Genomic DNA, 18,839 nt, shown 5'->3' on the forward strand with positions numbered 1-18,839 from the left:
AGTATTTCTTAATAGGCAAATCAAAACGAGGGTTTCGTCAAATTGGCAGAAACACAGCAGAACGTGGGATACAAGCGAGGACACTGCACGTCATTTGGGACTCTACCAGAAGGCATTTAAGTGAACATGTGAGCAGACAGCACAAGCAAAGCCATTTCTGTTTCTATCCTCGAGTTCCCTGGGAGTCGGAGAGTTAAAGGGGAATCTGAGCGAGAGGTGAATCCACACAACACATTCTCCACCAGCCAAAGAGCTCCACACTGGGCCCTTGCATTCCCAAGAGGAAGCTATGGTTTGGAGGGGAATGGAGACAGCCTGTCGCTTGGCCTTGATTTACAGGTAGTCTCCGCCTGCCAAGAGTAACAAATCACAACATTATGGCCCTCCGAATTCAAAGTGAAGCTTCGTTCCAAAGAATGAGAAAAGGAGAGGAGAGGAGGAGAAGAAGGGGGAGTATATGCTAAATGACACACCTCATCTCCATGAAGGAAATTAGTTTGCTCTGACTGGAACCTTTAACTTCCTCTGCAAAAAAAAAAGTTCTGCCGAGGTTGACATGAACTCATGTGTGTCAATCATTATTGCAGCATTTGGATGGATTATACATTCAAGGCGACGAGTTGGCAACATGCCCGCTTCCATGAGCGCTGTGTTTAACAGTGAGTGTGCTCCTCTGTGTCTAGAGGGTCCAAGTCATTAGTCAAAAGCTCTCTGTGAGGAGAGACAGTCCTTCAGTTGTCTGGGTGGCTTCAGACGCCGGCTCAAGTGCTGCTAAGTGTGGGAGGAACCAGGCTTTAGCCAGAAAGTCGAGGGTAGCTAGAAAGTGACAGCCACTTAAACCCTGTAACCACATGAGAAACTCCTCTGTAACCCGTCACGTCAGGAGCTTCGAGACAATAGGACATCCTTTATGTTTTAACGATATTTTGTTGCGTTTTAAACATTAGACGGCCTGAAAATAGGAGCTCACGTGAAGTTCCCTTAAAGAGAACGGTGTCCTAAATTAAAGACATCAACGTCTTCTCTTCGATGTGGTTACCATGGTCTGATCCGGACATAACCTTTACGATTACACAAAGGAATGCAAATAATAGCTTATCTTATCTTATCTACTGAACCAGATAGGGATGTCACGCGATTCTTTGGGACAGTACATGTGTTTTTACGAGGCAGTAAACTCACTTCTGTTACTTTCAGACGATGCCGGTTGTTTCCCTATAAACATATAGTATATATGATATATACTATACATATAGATACTGCTTCTGAGTAAACAACAAATCCAGGATGAACTCAGCCTGTTGAAAGCTAGGTCATGTTAGCTAGCGGCTCTTAGCAGCAGCAGGTGTCTAACCATGGTGCATTTGGGCTGTATTCAGTGATACTTGAGAAGCTACATTTAATCTTAATAATGCATCTCCATATAGTCTTGGTTCACACAGTGAAAAACCAACTATTGATATTATAATCAGATCCTTACTATCCCTGCACATCAACATCTCAACCCTCCCGTTTCATTCGGTGCCAGTTACTACTTCAATAAACAGCGGAGCTCCATGCGGTCGAGTCGAGTGGCATGAAAAGGAAAACCTCCGATGTGTGCATAACATGTTGACCAGATGTCACCGACCTCAACACCTAGGTGGCCGTTGTTCCTCTCTGCCTATCCACACACACACACACATCCATACACTCGAGCCTCACACACGCTGTTGGAGTAGACATCCTGCTCGCCACAAGCCGCTACCTCTCGACATCCCTCACATCTGACCTTTTAACTGTAGACCTAAAATCTCTGTAATTACAGAGAGTGTTTCAACTTTGCGAGTAAACATAGCAGCAGAAATAGACACTTCAACTATATACAAGTGCGTGATGCCAGGGGCCGGTCGCTATTCGTAGCTCTCTGGAATTAGTGGCTTGTGTCACAGCTCACCATAATGAACTTGCAGCGCAGAGAAGTTCCTCAGCTCCGACAAAATCATTTTACTGATGCTCGTACACTAGGGATGCACGATAATTATCGGTCCGATATTAGAAATTATGACGTCATCCCGATAAACCCGATAACAGTATTAATAGCCCCGATAATATACAATATATTTTTTGGTTAAAAAAAAAGAAAAAAATACTGCGGTGTGGGTGGATTGGGATGAGGGGCGCTTGTTTTTCACTCGGCTCCTCCCGTTTTGCCAGTACTGTGGTATTAGTGGTTTAGGAAGAGGGGAGTTCTTCACAAATCCAGCGCTCCCTAATACTTCGAACCTGATCAGTCACCTGAAACATCGCCATCGCTACGATGGTGTGTTAAAAGCGTACGAAGACAATAATACAATACAAAGTGTGTGTGTGTGTGTGTGTGTGTGTGTGTGTGTGTGTGTGTGTGTGTGTGTGTGTGTGTGTGTGTGTGTGTGTGTGTGTGTGTGTGTGTGTGTGTGTGTGTGTGTGTGTGTGTGTGTGTGTGTGTGTGTGTGTGTGTGTGTGTGACTGCGCGCGCGCGTTGGAGCTATGTGCAACTCAAGGCATATGCTCGAACCGGAGCTGCCTGGACGCTGCAATCATGTTGCACTATCCGTCCTGACTGTTCGTACAATGTCCCGCTGTCTGCTTCCTGCATAAAGTCAAGTGCTCGGCGCAGTTGTGGCGAAATGTCGCTCCTCTGTTTTCATTTAAACAGCTCCTTATATCCGTTAGCGCAGCTAGCTAGCACCAGATGCTAACAACAACAATGCACGTAAGGTCTCTCTCTCGCTCGCTCGGGCCACACACACACACACCCTCCCGGTCCTCCCGATGGCCAGTCGGTGCCTGCCGGTGAGCGTGGAAGTGTGGTCTGCCACAAGTGGGCGGCAGGAGCGGGGCTGTCAGCAGCATCAGCTTGTAGATGGTATTTTAAACTCGATGCGCTCTGAAACTACGGGGCGGCCGAGGAAAAAAATACACATGCGTTAATCGCGTTAAAATAATTAGTGGCGTAATTTTTTTTTTATTATCGGTTATCGGTCTTGAGAAGCAGGAAGTTATCGGTATCGGTATCGGTTTCGAAAAACCAATATCGTGCATCCCTATCGTACACACAGTGACACTCAGGATTGTCAAAAGAAATACACACAATCCAGAAACTAGGAAACGGGAGAAAGCTAAGGCATCCATTCATTTAGTCTCAACCCTTTCATTAATTCAACGACTATCACTTCTATTGGTCTTGAATATAAGTGAATGACATGTCATCAGCATTCAGGAAGCCAAGCCAAGTCCCTATCGACTTCGCCACCACCGCCCCAAAAAAGAAAAGAAAGGTACAAGTAAATCCGAGGATATTGGTGATTGGTCTTTAGGCAATTGTTGTAATTGTATTTGTGGATTAATGGTCTTCCCCCAAAGAGCGAGTCGATTCTTTTTGTGCAAAGATAGCGAGTGAGGATAAATATTGTGTAGAGCCGCACATGTGCACATCTAACTCAGTAGAATTAAGGGTTTATTGTCACTCTGTGATTTGGTGATTGTTGTTTGGCAAGCGGAAAGATGGTTTAAGTCGGCTTCATTTTGTTTCTGTGAAGTGTGAAGGAAGTGTGTATTACGAAGCCATCCCTCTCACACACACATCTGCACAAATACGTCGGCAATCGCCAGTTCTTCTGCTGACGGTGGCTGGTTGGAGGACACAAAGTCGAAAAACCCTCGACAAAAGCTTACGAAAAAAGAAAAGTAAAAGACTAAGGGATGTTATGCTTAAAGGTGGGGTAGGTAAGTTTGAGAAACCGGCTCGAGATACACTTTTTGTTATATTCCATAGAATGCTCTTAACATCCTGATAGCAATGAATATCTGAAGTGCTTTGACAAAAAATCCATAAAAAAATGTCATCTGTGGAAGCCGTGGCGCTGTAAAAAGTACAACCAATCCGTTTAGCCGGCCTTCCATCTCGTGCACGCACAAATGTATCTCGTGCCCTCATTGGACGTGCCGTCATTGGGCGTGCCGTCAATGGGCGTGCATTGCAGCAGTACTTCAATGACTCCCAGCAACAGGCGGCCACTTCCACCAGTCTACTGACGTCATGTTCATGTGTGTTGGAGGAGGTGCTCTGTCAGGAAGTCTGAAGGAAGGGGCAGATTCTTTTCGGCTGCGTACTTTCAAATGTTAGTGCACTCGAGCCGGTTTCTGAAACGTACCTACCCCACCTTTAAGGACAAGAGCACTTTAATAGAGGCCTATGTCGAAGCACTCTTCTAAAACTTCATAAATCTTGACTCAAGGATGTTATTTTTTCAAACTTCAGCAAGGAATTGTTTGGGGGAGTGTGTGGGGAAAATGGCCCTGAAGGGAGCAAAGGGTTGTCCTGCTTCACTGAGAGTCTACAGGGTGAGGTCCTCTTTAGGCTGCGGCACCTGTGGAGCATAAACACACCGGGGTGGGACAGCTTTCCTCTGTGTGGCTTTCCTCCCACCAAAAACATCCCCTAACAGACAACCCAGACCTCCTCCAGCCCTGGCGCCACAGGAAGAGCTGAAGAGTCCTGAAACCTGTGCCCTCCCACCTCTGTTTACCTCAATCCACTTCCTGCGTTTGCCCCTCCTCAGGTGGCCTTACTGCCCTGGTCCCCAAAGCGCTCAAACACAAGGAGGATAAATACAGCAGCACGTTCGTGATAGGTCCAGCACTGCTGGTTCCCATACGACCCGTCAGGATCGTGATAGGTCCAGCACTGGTGGTTCCCATACGACCCGTTCGCAAGAACAACAAGTGAAGGGGAATCACGCTGTGGCCTCTGCCGTTGCTCGCCGTGAAGAATGGATTCCCATATTAGGGTAAACACATGTGTCCGTGTGCTTTGTGGCACATCCCGCGCAGGTATGGCTGCTCGATTATGGCAAAAATCATAATCTCGATTATTTGGGTCAATAATTGATATCACGATTATTAAAAAACGATTATTATTATTATTATTATTATTTATTATTTACTTTGAAAACATCATTTATTGGAGAAGAAAAATGTGAACAGTATTTTTTTAACAGTTAATTCAACTGAAAAAAATAATCGTTTTATTTCAATTACGTTGTTTTCGTAATCGTTGCAAGCCATAATCGTAATTGCGATTACAATACGATGAATTGAGCAGCCCTACGTGCATGTGCCGATCTCATGAGAGCTTGATAGTTTATGCAGATGTTGATCACGTCAGATCAATACAGAAATATTATTCAGCACGTACTGCAAGGGCCAGAGCGCAGCCCGCAGGGGATCTGATAGACAAACGAGAGAGAATTATTCAGGGTTCAAACACTTGAACACCCACTTCGGCAGAGCCTTCCAAGTGGGTGATTTAAATGGAAGAGGAGCTCAGCGTCGCGACAGGAGCCCGGGTGACCGAGAGCTTCTTCTAATACGACGCACAAAATATCAAACCTATTACAGACTAGTGTTTGTATTACATAACATAACAACGTAAGCTGTTTGCCTTTTCACACAGTACTTCTGTCATAACTAGGGTTGGGTCCTGAGTTTGATACTTTTAAGGGTATCCGCGTTAAATAAACTTGATCTTACGAGCACTTATCTAAACAAGTTTCTTTCACAAATAAACAAAAAAAGGTAAATAACTACAAAATATATTCACAATGATAAGGACTATAAAAGTAGTGCGGCAAATCTGAGACAAAAACTAAAGCAACATTAAAGTTACAAATAAAAAAAAGGCTTTCATTAAAAATGTTATTTTTTAAAATATGCAGCAACTGAACACCTATTGTTTAAAGTCCTGAAATACTGCATATAACATTTTACACATGTGCTAAAATAATGATCGCCAGCGTTTCCGCAGGTCTTGTTTTATTCAGCTCGGAACGCCCTGAACTCGAGCCGAGGGCGTCCAAAAAAATTATAATTTGAGAGAAGATCGAGAGTTTTATCGCTTGAAATGACGAAAAGGAAAAAGAACATCGCTCTGTTGGAGGGGCAAAGGAGTCTGGTGGGATTCTTTTCGCAACCAGCGACGGAAAAAAACAAAACACCGCCGCATCTTCCAAGGACCGTACCAGGAGGGGTGTCCCCGTCGTCAGGGGATACGTAAAGAGACAGTATCTATAAGGGACGACTCAATTCTAAATTCAAGTCACATGACACGACGTCACACCCCCCACGCCCCCACCGCTCTCGGGCGGACGCCCTCTCAGCCCTGGTCTGGCGGAAACACTGATGATCACCATATCTAACTATCATCATTATCTATGTGTCTTTCCCCATGTTCTCGTCCATCTGTCCCATCACTCTTATCAAGGCAACTTTTAAAGAATCTAAATGATTCTATCAATGTTATATTTTATATCAAACCTGCCTTGTTGCAGATGCTCTACCTAGCTGCATGAAACCATCCGTTATCCATCATGTACTTTCTATAACAATGAAAGGTTTCTCTCTCCTTTCATATTTCAAGACAAACGTGGAAAGGAACCGTTTCCTTTAGCAAAAGGAATTAGCATGTCAGAGCATTCACACCTCAAAGGCTGAAATACATAAGCATTAAGATTGAACTCTTTATTCGGGTTGATTATGAGTTCAAGAATATCTCACTGTTTACACACGGGGCATATGCTTCTAAATTGCAAGCCATTTCAATCCGAGTCCGATTTCAAAACAAAGGACTAAGCAGCCAAACATCCTGAAAATCAAACCGTTTCTTCGAGCTGTGAAATAAATGCCACCCTCCAGCGTGAAACGAACCCCTGCAGCCTGAATGCATCTGTGACGGGGCGTCGAGAGACACTTTGATCAACAGCTATCCGTATAGCGAGCATATATTTTGGAAAACAAAGCACAATCTGAGCTGCTAATCCCCTGAGATTTAGAGCACATTCCCCCAGAATCCTTTGATCTCTGGAGTGCATCCGGACAGCTGATTCCAGACATACTGCACATGCACAAACACATTTGCACGAACATGAGCCCCATTTCATTTCAGATGCCAAACACATGGTTTTATTCCTACACATACAAGTGATGGGTCATCATTGGTTTACAAACTTTAAACACGCTATGGTACTTTATAGAACTCTACAGCTAAACTAGGGCTGGGGAAATATCAATATTTGAAAATGAGATGTCTTTGATTTTGAATATGCAATATCGTAGTGTTGTCTTTTCCTGCTTTTAAAGTGATGTCATTTTCCAAACTGTACTTTCGTTTTAAGTAATTATCGTCACATTACTGATGATTGTTTATCAAACCTCTCATTTTGTCTGTATTTTATTCACCAATAGTCAAACCAACAAAATCGTCTCAATATTGATATCAGGGTATGACGTCTACGATATTATGATGTCGTATTTGGATTGGTTTTTATTTATTTTACATAAGAATATGGAGCGCTAAATATGAGGTTTGGGTAATATCTTCTTTCTGCACACGTCTGTTGAAAGGACATTGAAATCTTCCCCAGCACCACCAATGTTCTTAACACGAACTGACACTGCGCTTCTTACTCAAATCAGAAAAGAAGTACGTGATGTAATCTAGCCGTTATGAAACACATAAGACAGACGGAGAGGAGATGCTTTAGCACCAACAAGGAAGTGGATAAACCTGATCAAATGTCAACGTGCCACCGGGGCTTTAACTTAAACCGGCCATTCTTTCACAGGAAACATTTCCGAAAGGCGCCTTTCACAGAAACCAAATCATCCGCTGTGCTTTGTCCCACAGGAGACTCTCCTCCAGGTTTAAGTAATCTATGTGACACACGATGCCGGATGTGACATTAAAGCCACCTGAACGTCCCGGACCCTCGGCTCTGTTGACGTCAGCCCCTTCTACGCCGTCTTCTCGTGGGAAAACCAAAAAAGAAATCGCGCAGCCAGGTGCTACCCCTCCTCTCCATAGGCTGAGGCTTTTCTTCTCTTCAGAGTGTGGCTCCAAACTTTTCTCCCAGCCTCTTCAAAGACCGACAACAGGCCCTCCTGTCCCTTGGGAGCACAGAGGGGGTAGAGCCCGGTGGGAGAGGGGCATACGTCACACAAGAGGCCAGCCGGTGGGAAAAGAAAACGCACGGGGAGAGGACAGAAAGAAGTAGAGAAAGAGGAAGAGGAGTCTGCATTTCAAAGGTGCTTTCAGCTTCCAGACAAGAGCCTTTCGCTTTGTGGAAACGACAAGGAGAGAAAGCAGAAGCGAAAAAGACGAAGGGGGCGCACAAACCTGTCTTTTATCAGACTTGGAGGCTGAGGGAATGCGTTTAAAAGCTTTAGGCCTTCAAAAAAAAATGTTCAAAAATATAATAATCAAAGGGCTCGCAACAGACGGGAGACGAGGGGGTGGGGGCAGACGTTCCACTGTTGAGTTGAATTCTGTCGTACCTTGTTTGTCTGCGCTTCCATACAAGTTGATGGGAGCTCAGATTGAAAAAAGATACACAAGCGGTGGAATTGTAAGAGCAGCGGCTCGGGGTGACTGGAGGTAGCTTTCGTTACAACACAAAAGGGTAGGGCTTGACAGAGGAGCAGCCATCACTGTCACTACAAACACCTCCCAGCGTGGCCCACTTAAAATGCAGTCTCGTTTCATCAGCCACAACCGACACAAGGCCACAGGGTGAACGCGAGAAACAGATGGAGGGGGGAGGGGCGCTTTAAGAATAGAAAAAGGGGGGGTAACCGTGTGAGTTTTAACCATTAAAAGACATTATTTAATTACACGTCAGATCATTCATCTGTTGCCAAGAGAAGCATCCAACTCCAAAGTCAGCAGCCTATCAGTGCCCACATCGGCGACATAATACTTCATAACATATCACATGTATGGGTAAGTGTAGACACGACGCCGCACACAGGGGAGAACGTGTGCCACGGCTCACATGACCTGGATCGCATGTGTTGAGAGACCCACCTGCCCACACCACTCAAACATCCGACTGCACGGACACATCATCAAAGGGCTCCGGTTAATCTTTACGTCTCCATCTATCTGTGCCACTATTTTAAAACCATTAATGAAGACGAACCGTTCGCAGCCCTTCAAAGTGACTCGTATCAGACTGGGAATATGGTTTGGAAAAGTTCACATCAAAAGAATTCCAAGCGTGGACTCCCCACTGTTGACACCCGACCCACATTCTCCCAGACCCCGGTTCAGCTGGGGGGGGGGGCTCAAAGAACAGCGGCTATAAATAACTATCTCACCAGGTATTCTTTAGAAAATGGACAGCTTTTAAAGCTCACGGAGTTGACTCACATTCTAGCTTCTGCTTTTATTTGAAAGCACCGTGGGGTCGAGCTTTTAAACTTCTTCTTACAGAGCGGTAAGACTTTTAATACGGCTGACGAATGTGACACGTGGACGGGGAGTAATTGAGGCTTAAATTCATTAAAGTCAGGGATAAGTTTGGTTACTTATAATCCTTTGAGTATATTTTGAAAAATGAAATGATTTCATCCATACTGTGGACACTTGGGAGCTCTTAACATGTGTATACATCTTCTTCAAGAACTTAACAACATGTAAAAATTCAACATCAGGACACGGAGCAATTACTCGACTAATCGATAATTCCATCAACAGAAAAATATTTCGATAATTCATTATTGGTTTGTCCTTTTTTGTGCAAAATTGGCATCTTCTGATACATTGAATGCAGTGTTTCCCACAGACTGATTCTATGTGTGGGGGAACCGCACCCCTACCCCCCAGCAAGAACAGCCAAAGGCCCCTTAACCTATTCGGGTGGCCCACGCATCCACCCCCCCTCAAATAAGAAAATGGCTACTGTCGACACCGTTCTTGTTGCCCGGTGTTGCGTTGTTAATGAGTGAGACACACCGGAGTTGAGGATCGGTGGGGTTTATTCTCCCAAAAATATAATTTACGATTTAGCAGACGCCTCATTCCAAAGCGACTTACAGCGACCGATTACAGGGACACTCTCCCTGGAGTAACTGAGGGCTAAGTGCCTTACTGTTGCCTTTCTTTTTGTCGCTGCTTTTAATTGAACTATTCACATCTTAAACTGCACTGTAACTTTTATCCATGTATTTTTTCTTTTAATGTTTATTTTATTAGCTTTTCTTTTTAATGACTGATTTTAAATGCCATTTTCTTAATGTCTTTAATTTTTTGTAAAGCACTTTAAATTGCCTTGTTATATAAAAGTGTTATATAAATAAACTTGCCTTGCCTTACTCAAGGGCAAACTAGTAGTGGTGTTCAAGGCGGGATTTGAACTCGCAACCTTCCGATCATCAGCCCACCTCATTATCCATTAGACCACCAAAATCAAAATGTCCAATCACACCACAGAATAAGCAGCCTGTGAGACCTGACACCAACAACACTGTTTGATGTCTATGTTTCACAGCTCAACATGACCCTGCCGTAATGGTGGCACAGTCGCGACAGGAAATATCATCTTTCACCAATTCTCATGCCATGCGTGTCTACACTGAACATGGAGTTGTCCTTTTCAATGAAAGTCTGAATGCCAAAGTCCTGGATGTTTGAATGGTTCAATGTCAAATGCACCATGTGTAAAACCACGACTTCATGTTCTTTAACACAAGAAGTACAGCAAGAAGCAAACACACGGTTTGAACTATTAAATATTAAAGTTTTTGGATTGAGTTTTAATAATTGCTAAACAACAAAGGAAAAGCAACCAAATACATATTTATGGTGGAAACACCTTTCGTCTTTTATTCATTTTCCCTCTAAGCTTCAAAAGCCATTATGCACCAACACTTGAATTATTAATAGAAACTGAGCTCTCCTAACTCCACATTGGGCTCCTGTTCCATCCCGAGCCAAACTGTACACACCACTGGAAAGCAGAACCTTTCCAGGAACAAAGTAATGATTTTATTTTTTTGGGGGTAATAATGTATGCTAATGATGTGGTTTGACATGCTTAAATCGCCCAAAGCGTATGCAGCCGACTCGACATATAAGCAGCCAATGGCACGGCTTCTCCGCTGTATAAAGTAAACACAGATTCAGGTGTTTTTCATAAAGCCAATCTCCAAAGAACGGCCCGGAGACACAAAGCCTGAAGTCAGTCGGATCCTATTACTACATGAAGAGCTTTATTGCCGCTTTGGGCACATGTCAGGATTAGTAACTTTGACACCATGTGGGTGCAACATGTAAAGCCAGTTGAACAGTTCCAACACATGCACCACACTCCGTCGCTCGCACGTCATGCACACTTAATTGGCATTCGCAAAAACACCGCAACATCTCTCATTACCAACACACCCTGCAACACCAGCGCTGCTCTCAAACCGCCTGGCTGCAAGAGACACAACAATGGAGGACTTTGGACCTGACTTGGGTCCAAAGAACGACTTTATTTCGGTTGCCTTTAACTTCCTCAAGTTTGATCCGTGCGAGGCATTCCCCAAACCAAAGGCTCATTTCTTTCTTCAACCCAGCATGTGCAGTTGTGTCTTACTCTGCACGCATGATAATCACTTTAAATGCCTGGTGTAACATGACCTTTCCACAAAAACTGCTGCGTGCTGAATGAGCAAAAGTCATAAAAAAGCAAATGAGAGGGAAAGAAAGGGGAAAATACGAGTGTTTCAACAAGCAGCTACATGCAAATTAACAGGATTCTAAGAACTGGTGAGCACCGAAAGGACATTTGGAAAAGACACAAGATGTCAAATCAGAGTCAGGACATAATGGCTGCTCTGATGTGTCCGAATGCACGAGATCCTGGATCCTGGGTTGCGTTAAATGGATGATTGCAAGTGTCTGGATCGTGGGTGGAGAAACCGATTTCTTTTTTCGCGATGGGCTTCAATTCCTCAAACATGCTGCCTTTGAGGAAGGCCTCGCTACCCAAAGAGGCTTAAGGCTCCTCTGAAGCCATTCCAAAGGATTTCCCCACTCGACAACAACAGCACGGTGTTTACGGCAATGCCAAAATACAAAACAAGGGTGACCTCCAACATTTCTCTCCGGCATTTGCACTCCTCACTTGTCACCAGGCTGTCACACGGCAATGCTTTCAACTCAGTCTTGATCTATTGTTCCCTAAAATAAGAAACCTCAGATCAGTGCATAGGATGGTGCCAACATGTGTTCCTTACACGAGTGCCCCAGAGAGAGGTACACAAATAAACACAAAAACAACAGATCTGGGACCAGCTGTTTTGTTCTAATACAACATGTGCACTTTTACTTGCACCAATGTGTCATTTGCACATATGTCTTGAATGTAATGTCTTTGTTTCTTGTATATCTTAATGCGGCACTGTTGTTAGATCCTGGCACGACAGCTGCTCAATGCAAACAACAAAGCTGTAAATATTGTGCATATGACAATAAAGCTTTTGAGTCGTTAGGATACTCAAATAAGAGTTACAAGCTTGTGGTCTTTGCAGCTGTGTGTGAACTGTCAGCTTCAAGTGTGTCACTGACTTGCAGAATGTCAACTAATTCAATGTCTAAAATCAGCAACATACATATATATCCACCCTCGTCTCCATTGCTAAAAGTGTGTCCAACAAGAAGAACGCTTTCAAGACTTTTAGCGAAGTAAGTTTGAGACTAACTGTAGCCGCTTGCAGTGTGTAAAGTAACTAAGTACATTTACTCAAGTACTGTACTTCAGTAGACTTTTAAGATACTTGTTTTGCTACTTTGTACTTCTACCCCACTATGAATCAGAGGTTCATAATGTACTTTTACTTTTGCAAAACTTGCTTCCCCTTTGCAAGATTTGATACACTTTAATAACTTTAATAACTCAAATCAGAGCATGTATTATAAGCCAATCTGAACAATGTGTACTTTTACTTTTGGTACTTTAAGTATATGTTGATGCTCATACACTTGTACTTTTACTTCGAGTAAAATTTTGAATGCAGGATGTGTACTTGTAACAGTCTTCCTACGCTATGGTACAATATCTGAGTACTTCTTCCACCTGAAAACATGAACATATATCCACCCTCTTCAACATTGCTTAAAGTTTGTCCAACAAACAGAAAGTGTTAAGACTTTTAGTGAAGTAACAGACACATTAGTTCAAGACTAAGTGTAGCCTCTGCAGATAAAGTGAGAAGCATTCAAACGCACATTTTGGTGCACAAAATAAATCCAGTCCTTATGATAAATGTCACAAACATGCACAATTTCACACGTTTCTGTTTTGCTACTTCACTATAAATCCGTGAACCTCGTGGACTCACCCGTGCAGTCAGACCGCAGTTATTCTTGTGGTGACAGTCCCGCGGCTCGAGGCGAGAGCTCGTGCAGTAGTATTTCTGCTTCACGAGCCAGTCGTCGATTCCCTTTCTCGCCAAACAGGCATTGACTACAAAACTGTCGCCTGAAAACAAAGAAGCGTATTATTTAGCAGCTATAAAGTATGTTTTTTGTTCGCGCTACACTCATGTTTTCCACAAGCGGTATCTGCAGAGAGTCTTCGCTGTAATGCTTCTCTAATGAACTGACACTTTTAAAAAAATGTCACAAAACTGACGGAAATGTGAGAATTTATGATAATAAAAGTGAAATATAAGAGCGCTTACCTTCTGGGCTCTCCCTCGGTTTACAAATAGCGGCTTTAGAGAGAAAGAAAGTCAGACAATGAATACTGGAAAGTATCGCAGCAGCACAAGAACTGTGATTTGTTTCAGGAATAAGAAACCTTACCATGTTTCGAGTGCAGTTTACCCATTTCTATGCATCGAGTTGGAGTTGAAAACCATCAGAAGAATATAATCCAGAGGAGAAAAATGGAAAACCTGCTACAAATATCCAGACAGAGGAGCGTCAGAAGACTGCGCTCAGAGAAGCTTCAGGACCGCAAGACTGAGAGCCAAACGAGCCTTTGATCCGGAGAGAAGACACACACACAGGACTATATAGGACTTCCGGTCTACGCTTTCACAATAAAACACTTAATTGATTAAGACACTGGCTTCAAAAAGCAATGATTAGCATAACTGAAATACACATGTGGCCAAATACTCACACATTTTTATGAAGATAATCCAATATTAAATCGGTTTTAGCCATATAGTATACATCTTTAAAACCTGCACAGCTCTGCCACTTATAACTCTGATATTATATTCTCATATTCTTGATGTTTGTATATTCCTTGTAGGCTTTGCGTGTCTTTATTATTTCTTAATCGTTTTTAAAACTGCCTTTAAAATAGTTTCATATGTGTTCCTTTATTACAGCATGATTCCTCTTATTGTGGTGATATCATCATACACAAAAGCCAATTTCTTATATTCGTAATACTGACTACTTTTCAATGAACATGATGTATAGCTTAGCCTACGTATTCCTGCATTGTATTGCAACTGTCTGTCACTTGCACTGTGTTATTTCATTATTATTATATTATTATTAGTGTTGGGATCAGGAGGTCACAGGTTCAAACCCCACTGCAGTCAGCATGTCGTTGTGTCCCTGAGACACTTCACCCCAAACTGCTCCTGTGGGGATTGCCCACAGTATTGAGTATGTAAGTCGCTTTGGATAAAAGCGTCTAACAAGTCATGTAATGTAATGATAAACTAGAAAATACTAGTCCACAAAGCCTATATTTAAACTCCTACTATTTAATCATTGCCCATTTTAATTAACTGTAAACCTGAGTCCTAGTAAGCTAAACTAATCTTCTAGAAATAACTCCACATCAGCCCATTTGTTGTGAATTCTTTTAATTTCCTGATTTTGTTTTGAAAATTGGTGTAGAGACTTCCGGTACGCCGCGTCTTTTTCTGGTTGACTTGATGATGGTCCCTCTCTGTTCAAAGCGCAGATGAAGCATCAATTAAAGCTTAATTCCACTCCACAGAAGATCAGGATTTACACCTCAGCCCACACTGCAAGCTCATGCAGGTAAACTCACTCAGTGTTTCCCAAAACTGAGGTTCCTGAAGGGGTCCCAAGACTTTAACTTCAATTTAAAGGTCACCTATTATGCAAAATCCACTTGTTCATGTCTCATCAACATGTGTCCCCTCTTCTTCATGTCTCTTCTACATCAACATGTGTCCCCTCTTCTTCATGTCTCTTCTTCATCAACATGTGTCCCCTCTTCTTCATGTCTCTTCTACATCAACATGTGTCCCCTCTTCTTCATGTCTCTTCTACATCAGCATGTGTCCCCTCTTCTTCATGTCTCCTCTACATCAACATGTGTCCCCTCTTCTTCATGTCTCTTCTACATCAACATGTGTCCCCTCTTCTTCATGTCTCTTCTACATCAACACGTGTCCCCTCTTCTTCATGTCTCTTCTCAACATGTGTCCCCTCTTCTTCATGTCTCTTCTACATCAACATGTGTCCCCTCTTCTTCATGTCTCTTCTACATCAACATGTGTCCCCTCTTCTTCATGTCTCTTCTACATCAACATGTATCCCCTCTTCTTCATGTCTCTTCTTCATCAACATGTGTCCCCTCTTCTTCATGTCTCTTCTACATCAACATGTGTCCCCTCTTCTTCATGTCTCTTCTACATCAACATGTGTCCCCTCTTCTTCATGTCTCTTCTACATCAACATGTATCCCCTCTTCTTCATGTCTCTTCTACATCAACACGTGTCCCCTCTTCTTCATGTCTCTTCTCAACATGTGTCCCCTCTTCTTCATGTCTCTTCTACATCAATATGTGTCCCCTCTTCTTCATGTCTCTTCTACATCAACATGTGTCCCCTCTTCTTCATGTCTCTTCTACATCAACATGTGTCCCCTCTTCTTCATGTCTCTTCTACATCAACATGTGTCCCCTCTTCTTCATGTCTCTTCTACATCAACATGTGTCCCCTCTTCTTCATGTCTCTTCTACATCAACATGTATCCCCTCTTCTTCATGTCTCTTCTACATCAACATGTGTCCCCTCTTCTTCATGTCTCTTCTCAACATGTGTCCCCTCTTCTTCATGTCTCTTCTACATCAACATGTGTCCCCTCTGTGGAAAGAGACTCTGAAAGTTTCAGGAACAAAGATTCTCTCTCTTTTTGATCCATTTCTATAAAAACCTGTTTGAAAATGAGCTGATCAGATTTTGGCCACTTTATGATGTCATAACGATGTGTTGTCTTGAGTAACCATTAGCCAATCAGCACCAAGGTAACCCCCCCCCCCTTATCACCTGAATCTCCTCCTAGAGCACCATTGAGTTCTTTGTAACCAAATGTCTCTCCGAGGGGCGTGGGGAGGGGCTCCTTATTTTCATCTAAAGTAACAGACAGAGAATCAGCACTTTGGAAACAGGGCTGAAACAGAGGGGATTATGGGTAATGCTGCAATGATCTGTTTGGTGTTTGGAGCAAAGCACTTCAGAGACATGTTCTGTTTCTGGGACCTGTAATATATTGATGAAAAACAGCATGATAGGGGACTTTTAAAATATGCCACAAAAACGTAGAAATAAGATGTCAAAAGTTTGCTTCAATGGAGCATGGTCTTCTTTGATTGATTAAATTACACATCCAACGTCACTAATTATTAGCTTCAAGGGTTTTCTATAATTTAAAATGAATAAACCTGATGGAGCCACGTGGCGTATGCAAATCACTTGTTGGGCCCTCGATATCTATTTCTTTGTAATAAACTGCAGCAGTAATCCTCTCAGACAGGCTTCCTGGGGACAGAATAATCGAACATGTTTGCGGTCAGCGTGAGTCCGTCTGTTTGAGGTCTTTGGCACGAGAATAAGGTTTAGACATCACAGTCTCATTGGACAGGAGATCAACACCGGCTAATATTCTTTTGAAGTATTTATATAATAAAAGAGAGAAGCAACTGTGCCATGTCGTGCTGTCATTGGCTCGATGTGACGGTGAGACATTCGCACCGTGGGCATCTATCAATCCATGGACCCAACATTAATAACACTTTTCCATGCACACTTTGTCTTGGTTATTATCGTCAACCAACGCTGAAGAAACACAACAAAGGAAAATAATAATCATGTATTTCCTTAATGATATTGAATCCTAATTTCACAGTGTATTAAAACGAGAAAATATAGAACCTTTCTGTTCAGCGTTTCCTAAAGGTCTTATACTTTCGAATCGTCTTTAAATCTCCAATAATCCAATAAAATACACGAAATGAAAAGTGTGTGTCGTTGGTTTTTCTAATATAACATGTTTGACATTACAGTGCAACAGACAGAACGTCTTCCAATACATTCAATCTGAGGACTGTCAGCCGGTGCAGGTCGGTAGTATCGCTAAGAAGGAAGTGCTTTCTGTGATAGCAATCAAAAACATGTTTTTCAAATGCTGGCTTTTCTAATTTTAGATCAAAACCCTCTTCTTGTCATTTCTGTGTCATGGTGTATCTTTTCCTTTTATGTCTAAAAGCGGCAGATTAAATCTTAGGGGGGGATTTGTTTGATTATAGGACAGAGTCTCAAAACCCAACATCTGTAAAAGCAAGTGGATTAGTTTAAGAACTGCTTAAATAGCAACATATCTGTCCATAGAAGGGAAGCTGATTTTATTGTGTGTGACATTTCTATATAATTTACATTTTCTTCAATGCATTTTACGACATGCACCTTAAGCAATTATCCATTTTGGCATCACATGCAAACAGCATTAAAGTGAAATAAGTCACAGCAGCACTTTGCCAACGTAGAACCTAATACAATATCTTTAAATCTTCTTCTTCAGTAGAAAGAAAACAACCAATATACCCCCAACAACCCTAAAAGTGTCCCTGTCTTAGGCACGAACACCGGGGGAAATTCTGTAATTCGATGAATGCAAAGCAGTGTAAAATTCCCCTGCTGGTAAACCTCAGCCATTTGTGGTTCCTTCACAAAAGACTGAAAGCAGAATCTGTCAGTGTGCTGCGGTAGCTCAGCAATCTCTACATGCATCAGAGACGTGTAGGACAACAAACAAGCAGCCCATGCTGACCAATCACAGGTCCTGTAGTTCCCACACTGTCCCACCATTGTTCAGGAGGCACACGTCAGTGCCAGTGTGTCTGACAGCGTCAATAAGAAAGCCTTTGACATACAGGACACTATAGGCTTGGGGATGGCCAAATCATTTAAAGAATAATGTACAATATGACAAGTGAAATTCTCTCTAACATCCTAGCAAAGAAATACATATTGATATTAGAGTTACAAAATCAATAGTGTAACCCTTAAGGCGAGACACCCCAGGTGAATAGGGTAATTTGTTTAACTTAAAGGTATCAGCTTGACATTTCTCCAGTTAATTACTTACAATAAGGTAATTGTCTTTTGTATTACAAGTTTTCTGAAATAGCATGTTTCAATATGCAAATTATCTATTATCTCGTTAAATATGCACATATTTTAACACATTTCAGGACTCGAAATCTGAACTTTGGATAAAGCCAGGTTCAAAATTCTCGTTTCATTTTGTAGTCATATTAGTATCTAAGGCTTTCACAGAAGGGATATTGGATATCTGTTTTTATCACTCCATAAATCAGAAAATACTGTCAACAGCCCTAAAATATCCATTTCCGCCATGTTTTTAGGTATACAATGTTGTATAATTCAGGCTATGAATGACATATGAACAAACCCTTCTGTAAAAGCCTTCATAATATTGATAGGAATATAACTGGAAGCTTTGGTGTCTCTACGTGCTACTCTCTAACATCCTAGCAAATAAATACATATTGATATTAGAGTTACAACATCAAAATGACTCATAATATTGTAACCCTTAAGCCATGAACAGAAAGCAATATTCATCTATGTTTGAATACTTTACATAAAACCCTCATATTTTAAGTGCAATAAGGCCATGAACTGTATTACATTACATGTCCCCAAAGCGACTTACATACTGAATACTGTGGGCAATCCCCACAGGAGCAATTTG

General features: G+C 42.3%; 1 protein-coding gene across 1 annotated transcript in view; it reads right to left on the reverse strand.

The window, feature by feature from the left end:
• nkd1 (NKD inhibitor of WNT signaling pathway 1) overlaps nucleotides 1-13,806 on the reverse strand; it is a 50,135-nt gene extending 36,329 nt beyond the window's left edge. The window contains exons 1-3 of the mRNA XM_034110477.2: nucleotides 13,649-13,806; nucleotides 13,525-13,557; nucleotides 13,183-13,322 (exon numbers count right to left, since the gene is read on the reverse strand). Of these exons, the coding sequence (XP_033966368.1) occupies nucleotides 13,183-13,322; nucleotides 13,525-13,557; nucleotides 13,649-13,673 (198 nt within the window). The 5' untranslated portion in view covers nucleotides 13,674-13,806. The remainder of the gene's footprint in view (nucleotides 1-13,182; nucleotides 13,323-13,524; nucleotides 13,558-13,648) is intronic.
• Nucleotides 13,807-18,839: the final 5,033 nt, after the last annotated feature.

Source organism: Pseudochaenichthys georgianus, chromosome 3 (assembly GCF_902827115.2).
Source record: "Pseudochaenichthys georgianus chromosome 3, fPseGeo1.2, whole genome shotgun sequence".
Taxonomy (NCBI): domain Eukaryota; kingdom Metazoa; phylum Chordata; class Actinopteri; order Perciformes; family Channichthyidae; genus Pseudochaenichthys; species Pseudochaenichthys georgianus.